Source organism: Antennarius striatus, chromosome 8, assembly GCF_040054535.1.
Source record: "Antennarius striatus isolate MH-2024 chromosome 8, ASM4005453v1, whole genome shotgun sequence".
NCBI lineage: Eukaryota > Metazoa > Chordata > Actinopteri > Lophiiformes > Antennariidae > Antennarius > Antennarius striatus.
Genome location: NC_090783.1, coordinates 890,465 through 914,727, shown reverse-complemented (window position 1 = coordinate 914,727; position 24,263 = coordinate 890,465). Strand labels below are relative to the sequence as shown.

The window sequence follows — 24,263 nt, the reverse complement described above, 5'->3', positions numbered from 1 at the left end:
GAAACCTGCGAGTGTAGGTTCTAACGTCTGTTAGAGGATAATGTAGAAGAACAGGAAGTGATGGGATGGCTATTAATAATGTCTTCTCTTCGGGTTTTCAGCGAGGACAGACGTGTTCCTGCTTGTCTCCTGGACTTCAGACATAACCTCAACACAGATCTGCTTTACCCGTCATACTTGTGGCAATAAGGGGCTTTTTTTGCCAGTCTTCGGGATCAATAAACAAAAGATCTCATCTCTTATCTCCTATCTTATCACAAAGTTTGATGTCAGGACCTCCTGCTGGGTTCATCCTGCTGCCCGCCATCACAAACCAAACAGAACCAAAAGTGATTTAAGGATATTTTATTACCAAGATGTAATGAGGAGAAAACAGTTTTCTAGATTAGATACTAGGACCAAGACTATGTGACACAAAATCTCGTTTAAAAGATCAGTCAATCAAACTTTATTTGTACATCACTCTTCAGACAGACAGAGTGGAACATCAATGACAAGAAATCAACAGAATCAAAGGATGAAGGTGATTTTTCGGTGTCGTCACTCGTCGTTCTGTTCTGACGTTTGATCTCAGAGGCGACCGTCACACCAACGCGTCACACATCACTGCTTCCAGGACACCACATGTCAGACTGGGATTCAGGCACACACAACAAAGGTGACGGCTGGTCTTCACGCAGGAGGAACGGGCCGATCCGAGCCGAGGCTCCAGGCGCCGCAGCTTAACAGGCCAACAGGTTCTTGGAGCAGATGAAGGGGCGACTGTAGCTACACCCGGTGTTGCCCCACCCGTCTGAGATTGGATTCAGAGAGAGAGGAAACGTCAGCTCTGGTGTTGGATGTGAGGCCAAAGCGAACCTTGATGGCAGCCTGGTTCTGGTCTGGACCCTGACCGTTGCCGGTCGGGTCCACCAGGAGGACTTACAGTTGGAGCGCAGGTAGAGGCAGGGGTAGCTGCTGACGGGGGTAATGGAGGCGTACCAGTTGGTGTAGTAGAACCCTTCACGGTCGATCCACATCCAGTTACCCTGATGGACAAAGAGCACAGGTGAGGAACACGAGTCCTGAGGACCGGCTCCTGGGCTGGACTCGGACCCCTGGTGGTCCTTCCTCATGAATGCAGACCTGCAGGTTGAAGCCGCCCAGCCAGGCGATGCTCTGCCCTCCACTCCGCGTGATGTCCTGGAGGAGGCGGTACTCTGAGGGGTTGGTGGCGGAGGCCAGGTGGGCTCCCATGGTGTTGCAGTGCTCCTGTTGGACAGAGGAGGCGCAGAGGAGTCAGAGGAGTCCTCTCAAGGCCTCGTCTGCTTCCTCTGGACTCTCTGGGGAGCGTGGAGCTCGCAGTGACAACCCAGAAGTGTTAGCGTAGCGTACCTCAGCGCTGTACCAGGTCATGGCTGAACTGACGAACAGGAAGCAGCGAGAGCCGTGGTCCAGCCAGCCGGTTGGACAGAGGTTAGAACGAGCTGCAGGGAGACGGGGAGAGACAACAGCCGCTTTAACTCCCCCCAGGAAACCTCTGCTGGTCTCTGACCTCACATTCCACGGCCGCCTGCAGCCAATCAGCTGCTCTGATGACACGTCCTCTAGTTACCCTCGTCAGAAACAGGAGCAGCGTCTTCTGGCACCAACGCTCCACCTTCGGCCACCGTCCTGTCCTCCACCACTGAAAGACCAGCAGCTCCATCAGACCTCATGTCGCCACCTCATGCTAACGTTTGCTAATTAGCATTCCTGCTACAGCTAAGTCTAACGTCAGCGATGGCTTCCCTGCTCCCCGACAACGGAATTGAGCTACATTAATGTTAGCATCATGTTAGCATCATGTCTCATTGCTATGGTTACACCTTCATTCTAAGGGTTCAAAGGTCGTTTTATAAGCAGATAATGTGAAAGGAAACCGACCTGGAGGCTCTTGTTCAGCTGGAGCTGCAGAGAGAAACACAACGACCACACTGTGTTAGAGATGTGTGTGTGTGTGTGTGTGTGTGTGTGTGTGTGTGTGTGTGTGTGTTGTGTGTGTGTGTGTGTGTGTGTGTGTGTGTGTGTGTGTGTGTGTGTGTGTGTGTGTGTGTGTGTGTGTGTGTGTGTGTGTGTGTTCAGGCTGACAGAGTGTGAGTCTGACCTGCAAACGCAGCACAGAGGAGGATGGAGAGGACCAGGACCGTCGTCATGGCGATGATCAGCAGATTGCTCGGACCCGTCAGGTGATGATGCTCAGGTATCAGTGATGTCGTGACGACGGGAGGCTGCACGCTCTTTATATACACACCTGAGCCACGCCCACCTGGGAGAGGCGGGGCGTTTGTGTGACTCAGCACTTTGTGGAGGAAGATGGTTTGATGCTCATAAAGACTGAACCCTGACCTCAGATCAGTTCATGGACTATTTTCCCAAAACCGTTTCCTTGTTGCTCCCAGATCAGGTTGTTGGTTCAAATCCCAACCGATGACGCAACAATGAAAACAAACAGACATCAAGTTGTCGGGAAATTTTCTTTGGTTTTGTCCTCAGTGTGAGAATTTTCAGGATTTTTGAAGCTTCTTCAGCAAAAGTTCGATGTTTTCCTCCTAGAAAACCTGAAGTACACAATCAGACACACGCAGGTGAAAAAGAGAAATATCCAGATGAAATCTCATAAATGTGATTTTAGGATTTCGTCTGTTAACCAATAACTGATAAATGTTTTTACGGACTCAAGGTCCGGAGAATTAAAGAATAATCTCGTTCTCAGACTCATTTCGCAGACAAATAAATTTGTACATGAAATCATGACACACACCATCATTAACACACAAGTGGAAGTCTGGACGTTCTGTCCCCTGTTCGTATATCAGTTGGACAGAGCTGGGGACAAACAACCCCCTTGTCTCCCAACGTCGCTGCCCCCAATCGGAGCCGGGACACTGGTGGGTCACATTTCTTGCATCATCATACTCGTAACCCAGGATCCTTAATATGAGCTTCGGCGCTCCTCTCGTACTCAATTTACGAAAATATGTTCACGTGGTGATCAGATCAAATGCTTTAGAGGCATCAATGAAACATATGGATGACTTTTGACCTCTGTGTTTGTCCACAGCTTCCTTTATGCATAAATACATGGAGTGTAGATCGGTGTCGTGTCTGGCTTACAGCCGTCTGAGGCGTTAGTTAACGCTTTCCATCAGGAGTCTTTCACAGTACGCTGGCTAACGCAATGGGCCGGTACCGGCTAGCCGCTGGTTATCAAGGCTGTCTTTTCTACCAGCCTTGTCTTTAACCACTGGGACTAACAGTAGAGACAGCAAAGGGTCTGGTGAGACTCCAAGAATCATAAATTCTGTGACACATATAGCAAGAAGAGGAGCTTTCCTTGGACTGGCATATCTAAGGTGATCGGCCGTAGCAAGGTCCACCCAAAGCTGCTGAACTTTGTTGTTCAAGCATCCATGTCCAGGAGGATTATCATCGAAGGAGTTCATGTCTTAGTCTTGCTTTGCCAGAAACGTCTCTTGTAAACTGTCAGTGAGGAGATGAGTTCCTGGTTTGAATGAATCATTAACGTCCAGATACGACATGAATCTGTCCCGTAAACGCTTTGGACGCGTTCTCCTCAGCGTCTGACTGCTTCCTGCAGAACGTGACTTTATTCTGGTGACTCATGTTGAACAGCCGGACGTGGACACGAGGCGGTCCAGTCAGGGTTGATGAAGATGCTGGTAAGCAGTAAACCTGAGGGATCTGGAGGAAACTGTTGATAGGTCCCTCTCAAGCTTTAAACCCATTTCCATTCACATTCACAATTTTTACATTTCTGCGCTGAAATTTCGAACCTGGAAATTGCGCACAATCCTGAGCGTCCAGTTGGGTTTTTCTGTCTGTTAAAGCACCTTGAAATGTCTGCTGATGTAATTAAGTGCTATACAAATAAAGGTTGATTGATTAATTGATTTATTGATTTTCACCATGCCTCTGAAAAAGATGCAAAAGTTGGAGAACAACCAAGTGACACTGAGTGCATCGTTTCGTTTTATTCTGTTACTACTTTGGGATGCATTGAAGGAAAAATGAACTCTGAAAAACCTTTACGACTTAGAAAGGAAATGACAAAATAAGAGTATTTTATAGCAAGTTGGACTCATCAGATATTGGCAGGGCTGGCAGCGCCCCCTGCCAGGATTTGGATAGTACTGCAGGTTGGGACGAGTCACTTTGTACACGTCAGAAATAACAAGAACCTGAAGAAGCAAAAAAGAAAAGAACATAAAATAAAATAAAAAAATAAGAGTTTTTTTTATAGCATGTTTGAATCATCTGATATTGAACCAGAGAAGAAGGTTTTTAAAACATGTGATTGATGTATTAATACACAATCATTACAGAATCACTGGACAAAACTTCTGAGTCTTGATGTTGCATGATTGTGAACACTATGAATATAGTTTATTTTACAGTAAAGTTTTATGAGTGCAGATTATTAACTCCCAGGAAGCCATTTCTGATTGGACGAGTTCAGTAAAGCTTATTACTGATCAGAGGTTCTGATGGTCCGTCATGAACACCACTGATACTGATAACTGGTTATTTACAGCAGCAATAAATCACATTGAAGGAGCCTGTGAACAAACAGAACGTTATAAAACGTATCTCAAAGCTGGACATTAATGTTAACCTTTATAGCATGTAGGAAAGGTTCAGTGCTCTGATTGTAAATTAGGGATGAGTTTATCCTGAATGATGTTCAAAGGCTGAAGAGACATCAGATCTTGGTTTGGCAGTGATTTTGTTTGATATGCTGATTTAAAATTATTTTAAATCTACATATTTTATATATATAGCGTAACTATTGTATATACTTGTACTTGTATATTATTCTTTTTACTCGTTTTCTACTTTGTTAAATTATTGCACTGCAAGGAGTTGCCCAAAATCTCATTGTACTATGTATAGTGACAATAAAGGCTTTCTATTCTATTCTATTCTATTCTATTCTATTCTATTCTATTCTATTCTATTCTATTCTATTCTATTCTATTCTATTCTATTCAGACTTGTTTAATACTTTAACGGTTTGTATAGGTGGAACATGGCCTGAGCTCTGAATATCTTTATACGCTGATGACATGATCCTGTTTGCTCAGAGTTAAAGCAAACTCTACCAACTCTGCCTGAGCTGACAGATTCTTTCAGGGTCTTTTCAGGACATCAAATGAATAAAAACATCTGTGACTGAGAGACGTCGCCCTGCAGCGTTACCTTGATAGTCTTTATAGTTTTCTAATCAGGCCCACCTTCTCCTCCTTCCTCCTTCTTCCAGGTGCGTCATAAACATCCATCAGACTCATGTAAGACAAATCTTGTGTGGGTTCTTTATGTGTTCTTCTTACTGTAAGGATTGAAAACATCATAAAAAGATGTGTAAGGATAATAAAGGAGGGCGGGTCATCAGCCGTCGTCGTCAGGGTTCAGTTTCCAGTCAGTGGTTCCAGCAGCAGCTCTGAGTGAAGTGATGGATTGTTTCTCGGCAGTCTGGATTGTGTAACACGGGTTCTGCTCTGGACCCTGACCTCGGACACCTTCTGATGGCGTCTTATCTCGCTCTGGGATGGCGTCGGCGTCTTGAGGTGAGGCAGTATATAAAGAGCACAGCCAGCTTCCATGTTGGTCACAGCAGACGCTGAGTTCAACCAGGTAAGACCTGAACCTGTCTGTCCTCTCTGAAGGCGCTCGTCCTTTCCTTGTGTCTCTGGTTGGTCTGGTCCAGCCGCTTGACCTGCAGGTGTTTGACCGATGGATGAAGGAACGTTTGATAGTCGTCAGCTCACCGTTTGGATTGTAGAGCTTTAAATATCTGTGGACAGAACCAAACGCTGACATCTAATCATCTTCTCACTCGTTTGCTCAACGTTCTGATGGGTCTTTGTCCTGCAGACCTTCATCATGTTCCTCATGAAGACCCAGCTGCTCGTCTGTCTTCTCGGTGTCTTCCTCTCTGTCGGCGCTGCAGCAGGTAAAGCCTCCGTTGATGACATCACTGTGACATCATCAGTCGTCTCCACAGGTTCAGTCGTCCTGGTGACGGTTGACTGAATATTTAAAGGTGTAACTCCAGAAACATGTGAGGAGGAACGTCTTTAAACTGCAGTCCAGTGGAGGTCAGAGCGCCACCTCTGGTCAGAGCTGGTATTTGTATTCAGGTGTCTAGAAACAGGGTTCTGGAGGAGGTCCGGTTCCGGCCCGGAGCGGCTTTGTGATGTGTTCAGGGTTGGTTTTCAGGCTGAATGTGTTCTGCTTCCTGTCTTCATCACGTCTGTCAATCATCTCTGAGTTCAAGAAGTCTGATCGTTGTCTGAGTGAAGAACCCACATCCACTCCGACTCCTGCTTGACGACCTGATGTTTGTCCTCCCAGTTGTTCCAGTGGAAGGCGTTCCAGAAGGTGGAGCTGTTCCGGTCCCAGGTCAGTCTATCGTCATCTCCACTGTCTGTCGTACATTTCACCTTCACGATCACCAGAACGAATCAATAGATCTGATCAGATGGAGACTAGAGGGAGTGTGGGCTCTGACAGCAGCGCTGGTTTCTCCCCCTAGTTGAGGCGACAGCAGACGTCACAGAGGCCAGAGCTGAGCTTTCAGTCCCAGGTTAGTGTCTGTCCCCGAGACCAGACCAGCAGGAGACCACGAGAGGTCCAGGCTGTCCTGGTTCCTCCTCAGGGATCACGACCCCGCTCCTGAACGCTGGACACATTCACAGCTTCATGTTCTGACGTTCTTGCAGGAGCTGCACCGGAGGAACCGCTGAATGTCCAGACGCTACGTGAGTTCATCCAGAAACCAGAGATCAGATTGAAGACAGAGGTCAAAAACCAGAGATGAACCCTTCATGTGGTTCACAGAGAGATCAGCTTCACAATGTCCTGAAGGATGGCAGCCATACGAGAACCGTTGCTACCTAGTGGTCAATATTACTCAAAACAGAATCAATGCAGAGGTAAAACATTCGTATATACGTTGCTGCCGATCTCATGTGTAATTCCTACAGTGATGACGTCACTTGAAGGCAGTTGGTTCTCCTCCAGCTTCTGTCTGAGGTCTGAAGCTCTGCTTGTGTGTCCTTCTCAGTTCCAGTGTGAGAGCTTCGGCTCCAGCCTGGCGCCGGCGTACAGCATTCAGCAGTACCACTTCCTGAAGCAGTTGGCCTGGGATGCTGGTCTGAGAACAGCCTGGATCGGTGGATACAATTTCCAGGTCAGGGATTAGATTCAGACACGTCTGCTCCGTTGGAACAAACCCTGACTGTGTGTTGATTATTCACCCCCCCCCACAGGGCTACTGGAGGTGGGATGATGGGACGCCATTCACCTACAACAACTGGCACATTAACGAAATGAATGGCTATTACGGCTGTCTGTACTTGTTGAGTGAAGGTAAGAAACCAGATGGAGGTGAAGGTCTTTGGCTTTCTCTTGCACCTTCGTCTTGAGTCCGTCTCCGACTGACGTTGGTCTTTGGTTCAGGTGTTCTCGGATGGGTCACCGCCCGCTGCACCGATTCACACCCGTTCATCTGCTCCATGAACCTCTCCTGCTAGCGTCCGATAGCTGAAACATGCTAACGACTGAGGATCAGCTGCCGCTGTTTGAAGCTACCTGTGGAAACATTGGCTGGGATAGATTGACTGTTTACACCAACACAAGAACAAATGTATTGATTAGTAGAATAGATGTGTGTTGTTAGGAAATGGAAAATAAATATATGATAAAAACCCAACTTGGTTCTCATGGTTTCCTTGACTTTCATTGTTTTCAACTGGACTGAGATGTTTTCCTGAAGTGTAGAAGATTATTAAAGACTCATCGTCATGAATAAAGTATTGATCAATCAGTGCATTATTCAATGAACAAGTCCAGATTGATGACAAAGGTTCTCGCTTTGCTACCGAATGTGAGAAGGAATCGTGGATCTGCATCCTATTCCGACCGAGGGCCCACCCTCCCGGGCCCACCCTCCCACCCTCCCACCAACCTTCATGGAAATCCATGGAATTCTTTTCTATATATTTTTCAGGATAACCAACTTGTGAACAGAACTTTTGTTCCTATTTTAAAACGTCTATCCAAACACCATTTTGTAAACCACTCACATGAATAAAGCAACACCTTCAGTTTTCAGACGGGTCTGTGGTGACAGCAGGAGGTTCTGATGGGATGGCCTGAGGGGCCGGTTGATGGTGAAGCGGGTCAGTGGTTCCGAGATTTAGACAGACACCAGAACATGAAGTCTTTTGAAGAATGATGTTGGAATGTTGTAAGGGTATGCTGACAACCCGACCGGTTTTCTAGCCCAGAGGAAATAGAACCGAGGACGTGCCCCTGAATCACCCCTTAAGAGCGACACGTGACACACAGTAGCTCAGATCAACCAAACTGTTTTCTTGATGACACTACCACCCCCTGCTATGGTCCTCCTGTTGGTCTCTGGTCCTGGACTCCAGTCACCCAACTTCATTCCTGATTGCTTCCTGCCTGACACCAAGAAGGGGATCTTCTGACTCATCTCCCTTTGAAACAACTCCATTGATCTGGGTAACCTTGTATCAGGTATCTGGGGAACTTCCTGGTCTATTTCGTTCATCTATCCCTCCAACTGGTCATCCTCCAGTCTGGACTTCCTTTCTGTGGACACAGCCTAAACCTTCAAACGTTGACCTGAGAATGAGAACCGCAATGATAACCGTTCCTGAGAAGACAGGAACCGCAAGACGGGCTCACTTCTTGCATCAGTCTTACGTCAAGGTTATCCACCTCAGACCTCCGGGTTCCCTGTTGCACCGACAGCACAAAGGAGTAACACTGGCCATGGGGGGGTTCTGCTGTGTCAGACAGATGAGACTGGATCAGGAGAACCACTGAACTCATCTCCTGGGAAGGATTTAGCTTCCCTGATTTAACATTTGGTCCAGTTCATTTGGATGGACTGATTCTGCCCATCCAACTGGAAAATTCTGGACGTGTTCTGGTTTCGGTAGTCATTCAATGAAAAGAGATGAGTTCTGTCTGTTTGGGTCATTTCGTTATATGAGGATTTTGTGTCCTATTGTTGGTCTCCGTGCTCATCATTGGGTTGGGTTAAGGTTCGGTTTAGGGTTGGGTTAGGGTTAGGGTTAAGATTAGGGTTTTTGTTGGGATTGGGTTAGGGTTAGGTTAGGGTTTGGGTTAAGGTTAATGTTGGGGTTAGGTTTAGGTTTGGATTTCTTGTCTTTCCTCTTTGTTGTTTTTTTTGACAGTTGATCACTGGACTTTATTTCTTACATGTTCTCCTGCCCACCTTTGTAAAAACGATCTCGAAGGTCAGTCTTACAGCTGAGTTTATGTGAGTCTCAACTTCAGAGCCAATTTTGAACTGTAATGAAACTTCATGGTATTTATAAACTGGACTTGTCTTGTTACCCCATCTTGTTTTATTCTCTACCTTCTTCCGATTCTATGAAGTACCATGAAGTCACACGACACACTGTTGTTGTCCCTCATGGAACTGTTTCCACATTTCAGATTTAAGACTTTTCCAGACTGGAGAAAACCAGACTGGAGAAAGTGTCATGAATGAATATAATTAGTAAATGAGATCATTAGAGCCGAGATTTTAACCTTGTTTTACATTTATTTGTATTTTCTATCAATACTTATTCTAGTCATCAATACATTTGTTCTTGGCAGGTGTAAACAGACAATCTATCCCAGCCAATGGTTCCACAGGTAGCTTCAAACAGCGGCTGCTGATCCAGGCATCGACAGTTGTTAGCATGCTTCAGCTATCAGACGCTAGCAGAGATTCTTGGCACAAATGAATGGTTTTCCAAGATGGCATTCCTGATTGGCCCAGCCGAGAACACCTGAACCAGAGGAAAGACCAACATCACAGAGTTAGAGACGTATCCCGGTGGAGGGTTCAGTTTCAGGCAGGTGTAAAGTCTGAAGATCAGAAGAGAAAGTCTGAGTCCTGGAGGCTGACCCAGCTGCACCTCAGTTACATCATTTCCTGCACACATGTGAGGTCCAGCCCCATCAGACCAACTATCCACAGCTAACCGTTAGCGTTTACACCTTTCTGTTCTCATTGCCGGTTAGCTTAAGGGTATATGCAGACCTCCAAGAGGTTCCTTACCTTCACTGTTCAAGTAGATACAGTTGTAGTTGGAATTGCTGCTGTGGGAGTACCAGTTGTCGTAGAGGAACGGTGTACCATCGTCCCACTTCCAGTAGCCCTGGATGGGGGATAATCGATATTTGTCACAACGCTGAGGACGAGTGTCCAGTAGTTATGTGTGAATCTGCTCTCTGACCTGGAACCGGTATCCACCAATCCAGGCTGTGGGGTAATTAGCACTCCTGGCCATATTCTGGAGGAAACTGTATTCCTCGAAGTTCCGGACCGACACCAGGTTGGATCCAATGCTCTCACAATGAAACTGGATGGAGAAACACGAGAAGGACACACAAAGAAAGGTGTTAGACCTCAGACAGACATCTCAGAACCTGGACCAATGAGAGTAGAGAGTCTGCAAATCAGAAGCACAAATTTTATTGGTATTTATTAACTCGTAACATCTATTACCTCTGCATTATTCCAGGCATATGCCATTGAGAGCAGCTGGTAACATTTGTTCTGGTACTGCTGCCATCCTGGAGGACAACTTAACGCCGATCTCTCCTCTGAAAGCAGAATGACATCAAACAAAATCAGATGTAGAGGAAATCCGTCATAAAGGTGTTTAAAAGCTGCTTGACTTGTTGCAGTTATTTTTAGGACAAACTGAATTTTGCAGATCAACAATCTTCTCTCCGTTATCTTCTAGATGAACTCACGTGCTGTCTGAACATCTGGTGTTTCCTCCAGAGAAACTCCTACAAGAAAGTGAGAACATGATGCTGTGAGTGTGTCCAGCGTTCAGGAGCGAGGTCGTGATCCCTGAGGATGAACCAGGAGAGCCTCGGCGTCTCGTCGTCAGACGGAAACTAACCTGGGATTGAAAGTTCAGCTCTCTCTTCCTGGACGTCTGAAACAAAGTGAAGCTGTGAGGAAACGTGAGGCGCTCAAATCAGAAGAGTCAGGACTGTCTGGAGTCTGACGTAGGCTTTACCTGCTGCAGCGCCGACAGAGAGGAAGACACCGAGAAGACAGACGAGCAGCTGGGTCTTCATGAGGAACATGATGAAGGTCTGCAGGACAAAGACCCATCAGAACGTTGAGCAAACGAGTGAGAAGATGATTAGATGTCAGCGTTTGGTTCTGTCCACAGATATTTAAAGCTCTACAATCCAAACGGTGAGCTGACGACTATCAAACGTTCCTTCATCCATCGGTCAAACACCTGCAGGTCAAGCGGCTGGACCAGACCAACCAGAGACACAAGGAAAGGACGAGCGCCTTCAGAGAGGACAGACAGGTTCAGGTCTTACCTGGTTGAACTCAGCGTCTGCTGTGACCAACATGGAAGCTGGCTGTGCTCTTTATATACTGCCTCACCTCAAGACGCCGACGCCATCCCAGAGCGAGATAAGACGCCATCAGAAGGTGTCCGAGGTCAGGGTCCAGAGCAGAACCCGTGTTACACAATCCAGACTGCCGAGAAACAATCCATCACTTCACTCAGAGCTGCTGCTGGAACCACTGACTGGAAACTGAACCCTGACGACGACGGCTGATGACCCGCCCTCCTTTATTATCCTTACACATCTTTTTATGATGTTTTCAATCCTTACAGAGAGAAGAACACATAAAGAACCCACATAAGATTTGTCTTACATGAGTCTGATGGATGTTTATGACGCACCTGGAAGAAGGAGGAAGGAGGAGAAGGTGGGCCTGATTAGAAAACTATAAAGACTATCAAGGTAACGCTGCAGGGCGACGTCTCTCAGTCACAGATGTTTTTATTCATTTGATGTCCTGAAAAGACCCTGAAAGAATCTGTCAGCTCAGGCAGAGTTGGTAGAGTTTGCTTTAACTCTGAGCAAACAGGATCATGTCATCAGCGTATAAAGATATTCAGAGCTCAGTCCATGTTCCACCTATACAAACCGTTAAAGTACTGAATCAGTCTTTCTCTCCTGTCCTCCTCTAGATCCAGTGACACAATAGTGATTCCTCAAAAACAACGTTCAACACTGTAGTAGTACTGTTATAGTGTTATGAACACCCGGCCTTCCCTTCCCTGCTAGCGTACAGCGCAGGTACATCACTAGGAGTCCTGTAGCGGGTTAACGTATGGTGTGTGTAGGAGAAGAACCTTTTTTCCGGTCATAACATGTTCGGCACTCCTGATCCTAATAGACAAGTCTGAATAATTCTAAATCAGCATATCGAACAAAATCAACGCCAAACCAAAGTCTGATGCCTCTTCGGCATTTAAACGTCATTCATGATAAACTCATCCCTACATTTACAATCAGAGCACTGAACCTTTCCTATATGCTATAAAGGTTAACATTAATGTTCTGCTTTGAGATATAGTTTAATTGTGTTCTGATTGAAGTGTTTGTTCACATTCGGCTTCACTCTGATGACCAGAATATGATCTATTGCTGCTGTAAACAAGCTGTTATCAGTATTAGTGATGGGCCATTAGAACCATTGATCATTGATCATCCTTGAAGAACACGTCCTGATTGAACACTAGACTGATTAAAGATGATTAAAGATCGCGATTCATGACATCCCAGAAACCTCTGAACTCTCATCCAATTAGAATGGACTTCACTGTGAGGAAGGAGAGGTCAAGTGTCGGTAGCTTTCTGTGCTGGAAGCCATGCATGAGTAAGTTACTGTAAAATGACTCAGTTTTATTCATGGTCAGGTTCATATAACAATAAAATAAAACAGATTCCTTTGGTCTGTATAATTTAGTGTCAACTGTAAACAAATAAAGTCATTGATATTTATCAGTTACAAATTAGCTAAAGGGAATCGTTTCTATTTAGTGCATAATTTACATACAATACCTTAATGTTGTGTGAGTAATTTATTATACATAACACATATTATGGAGCCAACAGTGTTTGGGAGCGCCTTCCTCTTATCAGTGGAAGGTTACCTTTGTTCTGTTGGAGCACCCCCGTGTGGCGGTTCGGGGTAATTGTATTGAAACCAACTTTCTATAACTTTAACAAGCATTTAATGAAAGTCAAATCAAGTTCAAGAAATGATTAAGCCATTCAAATATAAATATTATTAAACAAATATAAATATCTTTGTCTTTTAACATCCACAACGGGTTTTTCCAGAACCCGTTGTGGATGAGGTGATGAGAATTCCTCTCCCTGCGGATCTCTGCTCAGTTTTCCGGACCAGAGAAGCAGGAAGTGACTTCCAGTTTCCAGTGCAGGTTCAAGGATCATCTGGCTACCCCACGTCTCTAACCCCCCGGCTTGGTTCAGCACAATGCTCCATTAGAAACATGAGAAGACATCATGCTGCTGCCATCCTTATCTAATTAGCCTTAGTCTCCAGAGCATCCGCTTCATCTCTTTGAGATGTTTCCCTGTCTGTCGTCCATCCTCCCCCTTCCAGGAGTTCTCCTTACATTTCTGAGTCTGTAACTCACAGTTCTAGCATGTTAGATACCAGAACAACAACAACAACAACAACAACAACAACAACAACAACGTAATGACAAAACAGTAACTACACTACAGCGCACTGCTATTGGAGAAAGTCAATGCTGACTTCAATTCAAAAAACCCTTTGTGTAATCTGTGTAATTTAACTAGTCTAGTCTGGTCTAGTCTTGTCTGGCCTAGTCTAGACTAATCTGGTCTAGCTTTGTCTAGTCTAGTTCAGTGAAGTCAAGTCTAGTCTGGTCTGGTCTAGTCTAATCTTGTCTAGCCTAGTCTAGTCTAGTCTGGGCTAATCTAGTCTAGTTTCATCTGGTCTGGTCTAGACTAATCTTGTCTAGTCTAGTCTAGTCTGATTTACTCTAATCTTGTCTAGCTTGGTTTGGTCTGGTCTAGCCTAGTCTTGTCTAGTCTTGTCTCGTCTTGCCTTGAACAGGGCAGTTTACTATGAATCTGATCCGTTTGTACCCCTGGGCAGCTCCTAGTTCAAAGATCTGTTCGGTCCTTTCAGCTCCAGCACCATGACTTTAAACCCTCCCTACAAAACTCACCTCAGGATGCTGACACACATCTGGGATGCCGCTGGAGTCTGGAGTCTGGTGTAATCTGGAAAAGGCGTTTCCGGTTCTTCCTTGAGGTTTTTGCCATGGACTAACACAACCACTCAACCAAACCACAGTCCAGCTCCATTAGGCAGAGTAGATCCATCAGAACGGTGACCACAATAAAACCACTACAGAGAACCAGGGAGGTGAAGCAGCTGATACCAGCGTCTGTTTATTCCTGGTTTACCATTAAAACACACCTAAAACACAGGAAATGCTAAGATAAAAAGTATCACCATGCAAAGGCAGTCATGCGTTTATGTTTCATCCTCTTTGTGTTGACTATGTTTTAACTGTTTAAACATGAGAGAGCAAGGAATTTCCTTGGCCTAATGCTGCGTGCTGATTGGTTTAGCTGTAACGTTCGATGGAGAAGGCCCCGGAGTCGCTGGACTTCATTATGTTCTCGCTGCGGCGGAGGGACAGCTGGGAGCGGTACAAGCCGTTCTTGGGGGAGTCCAGCTGGTTGTCCGACACCTGAGGTGGGCGAGCGACAAAGACGGATGAAGGTTGGAGCTCAGAACAGAAACGAGTTGTTATTGATCGACAAATAGAGGCAAAAAAATCGGGTTATTTACCTCCTCAAACTTCTTGGCCTTGTACTGCTCCGCCCCTTTCAGGAAGTTCAACAATATGATGTCGCAAAGCACCGTGCCCTGGAAGAGAAATAAAATAAAAATTTAGCTCGTGACCTGCCCTCACCTATGGTCACGAGCTGTGGGTCGTGACCGAAAGAACGAGATCCCGGATACAAGCGACCGAAATGAGTTTCCTCCACAGGGTGTCCGGGCTCTCCCTTAGAGATAGGGTGAGGAGTTCGGCCATCCGGGAGGGACTCAGAGTCGAGCCGCTGCTCCTCCGCATCGAGAGGAGCCAGATGAGGTGGATCAGGCATCTGGTCAGGATGCCTCCTGGACGCCTCCCTGGTGAGGTGTTCCGGGCACGTCCTACCGGGAGGAGGCCCCGGGGACGACCCAGGACACGCTGGAGAGACTATGTCTCCCGGCTGGCCTGGGAACGCCTTGGGATTCTCCCAGAGGAGCTGGACGAAGTGGCTAGGGAGAGGGAAGTCTGGGCTTCCCTGCTTAAGCTGCTGCCCCCGCGACCCGACCCCAGATAAGCGGAAGAGAATGGATGGATGGATGGATATATATTTCAAAAAAATACTCATGAGACATCACTGGGGGAAACTTATTTAAACTGGTTTTAACAACTAAACCAGTAGATCTCACCACTCCCACTGACGTGAAGGCTGCCACCATGTTGATAAGAGTTGGGATCATGTTGAACTTCCCCGCCTGCAAAGCAACACGGTTGATTTTATTATTATTATTATTATCATTATTATTATTACTATTATTAAATATTGAATCGGCCTCACATTTCCGTTGACGAGGACGTCGAACCTGATGGCGTAGGCTTTGATCAGCGTTCGGTAGTCCGTCCCGTTCTCCATTTTAAAGTACTTTGCAAACCTGCAGAGACAAATCAATAACAAGACTTTTACAGAAGGAAAATGTAGTGTGATAAAGGAGTATTTAGATATTTATATGCATTAAAATTTTTATCTTACATGAGACACGAGTTGAAGTAACACCCACAGATTAGCCTTTAAGCTAGCAGGTTATGCTATAGGACCTGTGTGATCCTGTGAGTTCATTAACAGATCAGGACTAGAAATGAATCTGTCACCGATTGATCGTGTGGTTGGTGTTGTTCGTATGTGTTAGCTTTAGCGGCTTCCTGCAGCAACGGGGGGCGGTTCTTCTGCGTGATCCCACCTGAAGTTGTACCCTGGGGAGACGCTGTTCTTCTGGGACATGGCGTCCAGCCGGGTGAAGGAGTACGATGGGTTGCACTGGTCATCCGACTTGTCCAGATCACAGATCCAACCGATCTTTATTCCGATCACTCCCCCCTGCCGGGAAGGATGATTCAAAGTGTCAACCCCCCCAGTTTGGACTATAGGTGTTGAACTGATACCAACCGTAGTTAGACCCTAAACGCCCCACGAACGGGTCTTCGGACATTTTAATTGGGCCTTGTCGTTAACGATTGAACTAATGAACCTTAGTTGTGTTGCTATGCTGTGATTGGCCAGTTAAGGGGTGGGACTACTAGAGCTGGAGTCAAACGTAAGCCGCGCCAAAAAACAAGTAGACTCTACTCAACCAGTTCAGAGCAACAAATCAGTTGGAATCAGAGACGACAAGTTTAACAGGTATTACGTGTCTCTAAAAGCCATGTTCTAAAACCCTCTAAAAGTTCAGACATGTTGACTTCCTGTTTCCTCCATCAGCATCCGGTCTGACGGCGCTCGCCGGTACCTTGTCGGCCAGTTTGGTGAAGTTCTGCTGAGCGTATCGAATCACGTCTCCCACCCTGAAGATGGGGCAGTAGGTGTTGTTGACCATGTCAAAGTTACACTGCTTGATGTAACTGCTAGTGATGGTGGACAGGAAGTTCCCTCTGCACACACACACACACACACACACACACACACACACACACACACACACACACACACACACACGACATGAGCACAAATCCTTGTGATGGACATCATCGTTACGAGCTTTGACGTCATGTCCTACTTGGTGTAGTTGAAGGTCGGGAAGCGGATGCTGTTCTTAATGAAAATGGTGAAATTCTCCACCTCCATCATCGGCGTGCTGGAAGGGGAAGACGGAGAGAACGTGAAAGAAGCAAGTCACAAAGTTTCCTCCATTATCATCCCAATTAATGGACAAGTCTAGACAGGGACGAGGACCACGTTCTGGCCCCACCAAACCAAGTCACTAATCCCAGTCAGCCTCTGATTGGCTCAATGTGGTGACATGTACAGTATAGTGTCACCAAACATGACACCAATCAGAGGCTGGCCCAGACGGGAGTCCCTCCCCCCACCAACGCTACGGACACGCCGGCGTCTTACATCTTGACGGTGTCGATCTCAGCGGGACACCAGCCTTTGATCTCACACATCTTGATGGTGTCGTTGAACGGGACGCATCTCCCCGTGAGGATTCCTGGAGCAGAAAAACAAAAAAAAACGTTTCTACGCAAACCGGAAAAACAGAACTTTAATTTCAGGCTCAGAACAAAACGGAAATTCTCACCATAACTTCCTGGTTTGTTGAGGCGACTGATGCAGTCGCTGTCCTGGATACAGCTGAACTTTTTCTCACTCTGGGTAACACACACACACACACACACACACACACACACACACACACAAACAATATTATATATAAATAACATCAAAATGACAAGTTCAAATGTTTAATTTAATTTACATATATATATATATATACGTATATATATATATGTAAATTAAATTGACGACTTGATGTCTCAAGAAAAACGTCTCTTTGGTTTCTCGTTTGTCGAATGTGTTTTGGTCTCTCGGGGTCGCTGTGTGTCATCCCCAGCCTCAGGACTCAGTCCTACTTTGTTCTCCCAGTTTCCAGAGAATCATTTTCATCGGTCGTATCTCCAATCATTTCTATGCAGACGATCCTCTCATACTCTTGTCAAACAGAGAAACAAATAAGCCGTGACTCAAAAATCTGGACAAAAAGGGGTCAAAATGTGACGCATATACCTGGCTCAACTCTGATTGGCTGATTGGTGCAGTGCCACTTTTGACCCGCCCACCCCAAGGGGCAACACTCACAGTGTGTAAAGGTAAACCCGGGATTACATCGGTAATCGGGAACGTAAGTCAAACAAACGATGTCAGTTGAGTGGACTTGTCTCAGACTAAACTACAGATAACATTCTCAGTTCTGAACTCAACTCCACAACTGGTTCACTAGTGATTTTACGATTCTAATATTTGTGTCACACAGACGCAAAGTGGATTCTTATTTTTCCGTGTATTTTTTCGGAAAACCGACGTACAATCGCAAACGCTGAGCGATACTACTGCGATCGAATCGATGCGAGTTGTGCCGGTGTCGGTACCTCAGGACAGAACCCCTGGACTTGGTTCTCCGTTGTGATCATTTTGGTGATGATGCAGAAGACTGACGCTCCCTGCAGAGAGAGCAAATAAACGGCACATCACCGCCCACCAATCACACACCAGCCCCGCCCCCATCTACCGGTCCCGCCCCCCATCCGTCCGCCCGTACCTGCGTGGGTGTGACGTAGTCCGCCACGTCCATGACCTTATCGTTGTGGATCCCAAAACCTTTGACTTTGGTCATGACGGAGGATTCGATGGCCGTGTCTCGTATCTGATAGGCCTTCTCATGGAGGAACACCCACCTGAAGCACACGCCCACCCGATGACATCATCATTTAACCACAAAAAAAGCTATTCTTTTGTGTTCATTCTCATTTAAAATGCATTTTTAAGGCAGCAACTTCAACACATTTTTGTTCTTAGTTTGTGTTTGAACTATTAAATACAACAGAAACTCGATGAGAACTTTATACATTAAAACATCCAAGTCTTCCACTTTTGCATCACGTCCAATTCCTGTTTATCACAAGCAGTCGCCATAGAAACGACATAAACCTGTAAACACATCAGAACGAAAGGGAAACACTCACCCGACAAAGTAAGTGATGATGAGGAGCTGGACGATGCGGTTGATGATGCCGATGGTCCAGCTCTTCACCACCACCGACTTGGTGGTCTCGTAGGTGAAGAAGTCTTTTATGCACGACCACATCCCAGCAGCAGCAAGGAAAAAATACCAGTCCGGTTCCGAGTCTCTGAGCGTAAATATCACAGAAAAATGGAGGAAAAAGTCACAGATTCAGGTCCATCAACACAGACAACATGTTGTGGAGGAGTATGAAAGCAGGATCAGGGCGATCTCACGTCTTCTTCATGGGTGGAAAAGGATTCCCTGCATCTCCGTGAGTCTGATCTTCAGACGAGTTCCTCAACAGTCACTCGTCTTCATGCGTTCTGCCTCTCGCTTCCCCCCTCCCGCACACCGCCACCATCACAGGAACGACTCCCCTCCCACCTCAGAACACCACGTCAAAGTTCTCCAGCGTGCAGAAGAAGGAAAGAACATCAGGAGGAATCTCATCTGAAACTTTAACGGACCAGAACCGATGACATCGTCTAGTCTAGTTTTTGAAGTTTCTTGTCAGTTTTGTGTGTTTTCTGACTTCCGAATTCTTGTTTTCTGAAATAACTAAAAAATTAAGTGATGAGGCTGGTTGCTAAGGAAACGTGATGCTTCGTCTGAATTTAAAAAAAAAAAAGATCTGGAACCTCAGAATTTAAGGTGGAACCATCCAGAACATGCTTGTTTTTACTCTCAGACTCTCAGGAGAATGCTGTCCAACACGATTTTAGTTCCGCGGACGAATCAAAACTGCTAACGTGCTAAAAAACTTCACATCTTCTTCCATTAGCATCATTTTATGACTCGCAGCCTCGCCTCTACCTCGACCGCTGTGGTGTAGCTGATCAATTCCACAATAAATATTTAATCACTCAAACTGCATTACAGCCCTCATGTCAAACGCCGACCACAGAGAGAGGAAAGGATGCCATCGTTCCATTTAACAGTCTGAGTATCTGAACGCAGCGCTACGCTAACCACATCCAGAGGATAACGTTTCACACTGATCCGATAACAGCTGCCTGCAGCCTGATGCTGACACAGCCTCCATTAAACAGCAGTCACTTATAGCACGTCACCATCCCACCGCCATCCCACCGCCATCCCACCAGAACCTGTCAAAGTATCAATAACTATTCACCTCGGCTGCTCCTGCCCTGTTTGTAAGGTGAACAGAGAGGAAGGGGTTAAATAAAACTAAGAAGAAGAAGAAGATGGATTTAGAGTCGGTTGGTTGGTTGGTTGGTTGGTTGGTTGGTTGGTTGGTTGGTTGGTTGGTTGGTTGGTTGTTTGTTTGGTTTGGTTGTTTAGTTGGTTGGTTGGTTGGTTGGTTGGTTGGTTGGTTGGTTGGTTGGTTGGCTGATTGGGTTGGTTGGTTTAGTTAGTTGCTTGGTTGCTTGGTTTAGTTGATTTGTTTAGTTGCTTGGTTGGTTGCTTGGTTGGTTGCTTGGTTGGTTTAGTTGGTTGGTTGGTTGGTTGGTTGGTTTAGTTGGTTGGTTGGTTGGTTGGTTGGTTGGTTAGTTGGTTTAGTTGGTTGGTTGGTTGCTTGGTTGGTTGGTTGAAAACACACACACACACACATACACACACACACACACACACACACATACACACACACACACACACACACACACATACACACACACACACACACACACACACACATACACACACACACACACACACACATACACACACACACACACACACACATACACACACACACACACACACACATACACACACACACACACACACACACATACACACACACACACACACACACATACACACACACACACACACACACACACACACACACACACACCTCAGATTGGATTATGCAGTAAGTGATCTCTGGATGGACAGATAACTGCAGAAGAAGGCACCAGAACAGGTCAAAAAGATTTGTATTGATTTTGGTATTTACAACCAGCGAGACAAAGAGTGCGCCGCCTTCCTGTCCCCCATCACCATCACCATCACCATCATCACCATCATCATCATCATCATCATTATCAAGAAGTTAACTTCCATCATCGTTAACGTTCCTTTCAGTGTAAAGGTTACATCCGTCCATATGATAGAGGCATTAGCCACGCAGATCATATCATGAGTTCACTGGGATGTGAACCCGTGACCACTGTGTGGACGCTAATGGGAAATAAAGAACAGAGTACGGTAAATGTCGTTTGTCGCTATCTGATGAGTGGAAGTGGTCTGCTCACTGGAGCCTCGTGGAGGAGAAAACAATTAGCGTTATCGGTTTGTTAGCAGTGCAGAAAAGCCTGTCCAACACATGCATCAGTTTAAAAAAAAAGTGAAACATTTAATTTTGTCATGTATTAAAAAACAAAATATGAAGACAGGTGACAAAAATTAGGCTTAAATCCTGTCAGTTCATATGATAGAAATAGATTTAAAGGACGCTCTACTGTAATGCGCTAAACGGCCGCCAGGGGGCAGCGGAGGGGCGCGGCAGTAGTAGTACTACTCTAGCAGAGGCAGAAGAAGAAGAGCGTGACGTCATCGTTGCTTTTGGACGATGCTGACAGGAAGGGAAGAAAGGGTCTGAGCTTCTCTCGCTGGAATATCGAGGTGAGTCGAGTTCAATGAAACGTTACCGAGTTAAAAACGGATATCTGTTGATGACGTCAGATACGTTCTGTAATTTAAACAGTTTAACCACAAAACGACAACAACTCTTTCTTCTTCTCCACCGAGAAAGTGCTAAAGAAACGGTTTCTTCTTCTTCTTCTCCTGTGACGTTAAAACCTTCTGATGCATCAGTGGTTATAATACTTCTATGAATGTTGAATAACGATGTGTTAAAATGCGTCATTGTGTTTTCGTAATGTTGTTATTCAACGCTGTTTTATCAGACCTTTTATTTTGAAAGGTCAAACCGGACGTAGCTCAGTCTTTGTCCGGACATGTTTGTAGTTCAGACCACAGATATGAAGCTCAGATTAAATGATAAAACTAATCGCGATTAGAATGCACGTAAATTCAAACACTAAGTGATTTTTTTGTCATTTAATTGTAATTTGTTAACATTTTTGCATTTTATCGTTACTTCCGGTGTGAAAATAATGCTTTTTTTTTAAACTTCAGCCTAAGACTATCGTGGCATATAATGAATAGGAAACGACTAGTAAGCTTTTAAATGGAAAAAATTTTTTTTTAAATTAATTTGAAAAATTTAAATTTGCAGTTCAATACTGGGGGGGTTATAGTGAATGGATTTGGGGCGGTTTACTCGCCACTTTAAGTATGTTTAAAACAAGGATGTCTCCATTCTAACACTGAATGACAGTTCTACAGGATAACATCCCAATATTGATTGATATTTATATTGATTAGATTGATAAACAATCCATATTGAGGCCTGTGCTCCACTTTCACTTTCAGAATCTTTTCTATTCATGTAAAGAGAGGCGTTACTTTCAGTGACCTCGTGTGTCTGTGTCCTAGATCAGTCGCCATGACAACCAAGCGTGGACTGATTACTGACTCCTTCAAAATGTTGAAGAAAGCAAGAAAGAGGGGGGAGAAAAAGGAGACGAAGCCCACTCCTCCTCCTCCTCCTTCTCCCCCTCAGAAAGGTGACATTTCCTCTGCTCTCCATCCCACCGTCGTTTGATTTGCAGATATCTTCATGTTAAAACAGCATTGAGACAAAAGAGTCTGTTAGTATCTGTGGAATAACAAAGCGACGACAGGAAGTGGTCGTCCTGACTCGTGTCTGAATGTGTGTGTTGGATCAGAAGCCGAGGCTGAAGCTGTCCGGCAGGAGGAGCTGGAGAAGCTCCGACAGTTTGACCTGGACTGGAGGTTCGGGCCCTGCACAGGTAACACCCCCACACCTGTAGGCGGCTGGCGCATCTCCTCTCAAAGACGGGAAGCGATGTTAAACTATTGAAAGCACACCGTACATTTATTTTTATTGTGCATATTGTAACGTCTAAGGCTTCGATTTAAATGCGTAATGTTTTCCTATCATCGTACTGTAGATGTTTGAACGTTACACACTTTGGTTCGATGTTCACAACGTGTTCAGCTGACGGTTGGATCTTCTGTCTCCTGCAGGGATCAGCCGGTTGGAGAGGTGGGAGAGAGCCAAGCTTCACGGTCTGAACCCGCCTGAGGAGATCAGAGACCTGCTGCTGCACACACAGGCTGACCCGGAGTACAGCCAGAGGTAAGGCAAGAACACACACACACACACACACACAATCACAACTTGCATTTAATTAAATCGTACCATAAATTTCATGCTAAGGCTAAGAAGGAATGCTTGTCAGCACTGAAATAAATAAATCAGCAGCTCCAAGAATCAATAGAGATTATTAAATTATTATATTGTGAACACTTTTAGTTGACATATAATTGAAGCAGAATTTATCTGTTCCTGAATTGTGTGGTCTTGTGTTCAGCCTCGGGTTTTGCAGACAATCTTGAATTAGACGTAGGAAAACACAAGGTTGAAAATTGACAAGAAATATACATAAAGACTGGAAATATTGGCATAAGCAGAATGAACAATAAAGAAAAGAGCTCTGTACAGGATCAGTGTAAGATGTGTTTAGTTTTTAAATGTAATATCAATGAATTCGGAATCAAAGTTCATCTTAATTTGTGTGTAATTGTTTTGTTCTTTGTCTTTCAGCCTGTGGAAAGAATTTCCTCTGTAAAGAAGATGTGTGGAGAAACAAAGGAGAGCAACTCCCTGACCAAACTGATTTTATGTCACTTTTGTTTTTAAAAAGGAAAAAAAAAAGTTCACAAAAAGTGTTTTTGTTTGTTTTTTTAAAGGAACCTCTGTTTCTGGATGGAAACAGAACGATGGAACATCCAGCGATCTTTTCTAAGCACTACATTTTAATCTACACTTTTAATTAAACAAAACATATTATGTGTTCATGTGTTCTCCGTTTGTTCTTCCCAAAAAAAATGAAATTCATTTAAAAATATAAAACTTCCGCAAAGTAGAGGGTAAGGCCCGCCCCCTGCACCATTTGATTGGCCAGCTATGTCGTCATCAGACGCACTCCTTGCGGATTGGCCGAGAACTCAGCCCGAATCGAAGGCGCATATAAACTGTTAATAGGTGGGGTTTTGGACTGATTGGTTACTACTTTACGTCAATCTGACTTGTGCGCGTCTCCATACCGTCAAACCGGTAACCGGGAGCGTAACGGAGCAACAACGTTACCGTAAAGTCACCGTGAAAATAGAGGAGGTAAGAAATATAATAAAAGCATTTGTTGAGAAAACCTGGATTACATTTTACCCTAGATTTACGTCTGTACTCCCATTATTAATACTTAATAGTCAATAATCACGAATAATTCATGTAAAAATGTGCTGAAATCTGTAATTGTATTTGATTTTAATGCAGTAGTTATAGAAGAAATAATTGAAAACAAAATGAAATATTAATTGAGGTAAATAGTCATGAAATATTGAA

At 45.1% G+C, this 24,263-nt stretch overlaps 5 protein-coding genes across 5 annotated transcripts; 2 read left to right on the top strand and 3 right to left on the bottom strand.

The window, feature by feature from the left end:
- Positions 1 to 352: 352 nt before the first annotated feature.
- Positions 353 to 3,169, bottom strand: LOC137600773 (ladderlectin-like). The gene is made up of 9 exons (XM_068322577.1): positions 2,783 to 3,169; positions 2,368 to 2,579; positions 2,126 to 2,287; positions 1,906 to 1,929; positions 1,595 to 1,666; positions 1,375 to 1,466; positions 1,126 to 1,251; positions 926 to 1,028; positions 353 to 793 (listed from the first exon to the last, which is right to left on the bottom strand). The coding sequence occupies exons 3-9, from the start codon at positions 2,172 to 2,174 to the stop codon at positions 723 to 725; spliced, it is 537 nt and encodes a 178-aa protein (XP_068178678.1). The 5' UTR covers positions 2,175 to 2,287; positions 2,368 to 2,579; positions 2,783 to 3,169; the 3' UTR covers positions 353 to 722.
- A 2,405-nt stretch (positions 3,170 to 5,574) lies between these two features.
- On the top strand, positions 5,575 to 7,646 carry LOC137600769 (type-2 ice-structuring protein-like). Its single transcript, XM_068322571.1, has 9 exons — positions 5,575 to 5,673; positions 5,914 to 5,992; positions 6,394 to 6,441; positions 6,575 to 6,625; positions 6,762 to 6,800; positions 6,880 to 6,974; positions 7,106 to 7,231; positions 7,311 to 7,410; positions 7,501 to 7,646. Exons 1-9 carry the CDS (start codon positions 5,641 to 5,643, stop codon positions 7,572 to 7,574), a joined length of 645 nt encoding a protein of 214 aa, XP_068178672.1. The 5' UTR covers positions 5,575 to 5,640; the 3' UTR covers positions 7,575 to 7,646.
- Positions 7,647 to 8,679: 1,033 nt separating this feature from the next.
- LOC137599863 (ladderlectin-like) lies at positions 8,680 to 11,541 on the bottom strand. The gene is made up of 9 exons (XM_068321061.1): positions 11,443 to 11,541; positions 11,124 to 11,202; positions 11,004 to 11,039; positions 10,849 to 10,887; positions 10,598 to 10,695; positions 10,326 to 10,451; positions 10,148 to 10,247; positions 8,773 to 8,852; positions 8,680 to 8,691 (listed from the first exon to the last, which is right to left on the bottom strand). Exons 1-9 carry the CDS (start codon positions 11,473 to 11,475, stop codon positions 8,680 to 8,682), a joined length of 603 nt encoding a protein of 200 aa, XP_068177162.1. The 5' UTR covers positions 11,476 to 11,541.
- A 3,000-nt stretch (positions 11,542 to 14,541) lies between these two features.
- Positions 14,542 to 18,883, bottom strand: p2rx3b (purinergic receptor P2X, ligand-gated ion channel, 3b). The gene is made up of 12 exons (XM_068322560.1): positions 18,762 to 18,883; positions 18,338 to 18,473; positions 18,168 to 18,239; positions 17,321 to 17,390; positions 17,137 to 17,230; positions 16,796 to 16,873; positions 16,529 to 16,670; positions 15,983 to 16,119; positions 15,583 to 15,676; positions 15,434 to 15,499; positions 14,780 to 14,857; positions 14,542 to 14,678 (listed from the first exon to the last, which is right to left on the bottom strand). The coding sequence occupies exons 1-12, from the start codon at positions 18,881 to 18,883 to the stop codon at positions 14,553 to 14,555; spliced, it is 1,215 nt and encodes a 404-aa protein (XP_068178661.1). The 3' UTR covers positions 14,542 to 14,552.
- A 2,422-nt stretch (positions 18,884 to 21,305) lies between these two features.
- On the top strand, positions 21,306 to 23,716 carry pold4 (DNA polymerase delta 4, accessory subunit). The gene is made up of 5 exons (XM_068322578.1): positions 21,306 to 21,391; positions 22,268 to 22,398; positions 22,561 to 22,644; positions 22,883 to 22,994; positions 23,463 to 23,716. The coding sequence occupies exons 2-5, from the start codon at positions 22,278 to 22,280 to the stop codon at positions 23,485 to 23,487; spliced, it is 342 nt and encodes a 113-aa protein (XP_068178679.1). The 5' UTR covers positions 21,306 to 21,391; positions 22,268 to 22,277; the 3' UTR covers positions 23,488 to 23,716.
- Positions 23,717 to 24,263: the final 547 nt, after the last annotated feature.

Excerpts from the sequence above, each read along its gene's own strand:
- LOC137600773 (XM_068322577.1), bottom strand. The coding sequence starts at position 2,174 with ATGACGACGGTCCTGGTCCTCTCCATCCTCCTCTGTGCTGCGTTTGCA. Across the intron at positions 1,467-1,594 it reads TGCTCCTGTTTCTGACGAGG|CTCGTTCTAACCTCTGTCCA; the intron begins GTAACTAGAGGA and ends GTCTCCCTGCAG. Across the intron at positions 794-925 it reads CCTCTACCTGCGCTCCAACT|ACGGGTGGGGCAACACCGGG; the intron begins GTAAGTCCTCCT and ends ATCCAATCTCAG.
- LOC137600769 (XM_068322571.1), top strand. The coding sequence starts at position 5,641 with ATGTTGGTCACAGCAGACGCTGAGTTCAACCAG. Across the intron at positions 6,442-6,574 it reads TGGAGCTGTTCCGGTCCCAG|TTGAGGCGACAGCAGACGTC; the intron begins GTCAGTCTATCG and ends TTCTCCCCCTAG. Across the intron at positions 6,975-7,105 it reads AAAACAGAATCAATGCAGAG|TTCCAGTGTGAGAGCTTCGG; the intron begins GTAAAACATTCG and ends TGTCCTTCTCAG.
- LOC137599863 (XM_068321061.1), bottom strand. The coding sequence starts at position 11,475 with ATGTTGGTCACAGCAGACGCTGAGTTCAACCAG. Across the intron at positions 11,040-11,123 it reads CTCTGTCGGCGCTGCAGCAG|ACGTCCAGGAAGAGAGAGCT; the intron begins GTAAAGCCTACG and ends ACTTTGTTTCAG. Across the intron at positions 8,853-10,147 it reads TATCTACTTGAACAGTGAAG|AACCCCCCCATGGCCAGTGT; the intron begins GTAAGGAACCTC and ends CTGACACAGCAG.
- p2rx3b (XM_068322560.1), bottom strand. The coding sequence starts at position 18,883 with ATGTGGTCGTGCATAAAAGACTTCTTCACCTACGAGACCACCAAGTCG. Across the intron at positions 18,240-18,337 it reads ACTACGTCACACCCACGCAG|GGAGCGTCAGTCTTCTGCAT; the intron begins GTACGGGCGGAC and ends CTCTCTCTGCAG. Across the intron at positions 16,120-16,528 it reads TCACCAAACTGGCCGACAAG|GGGGGAGTGATCGGAATAAA; the intron begins GTACCGGCGAGC and ends CCTTCCCGGCAG.
- pold4 (XM_068322578.1), top strand. The coding sequence starts at position 22,278 with ATGACAACCAAGCGTGGACTGATTACTGACTCCTTCAAAATGTTGAAG. Across the intron at positions 22,399-22,560 it reads TCCTTCTCCCCCTCAGAAAG|AAGCCGAGGCTGAAGCTGTC; the intron begins GTGACATTTCCT and ends GTGTTGGATCAG. Across the intron at positions 22,645-22,882 it reads GAGGTTCGGGCCCTGCACAG|GGATCAGCCGGTTGGAGAGG; the intron begins GTAACACCCCCA and ends TGTCTCCTGCAG.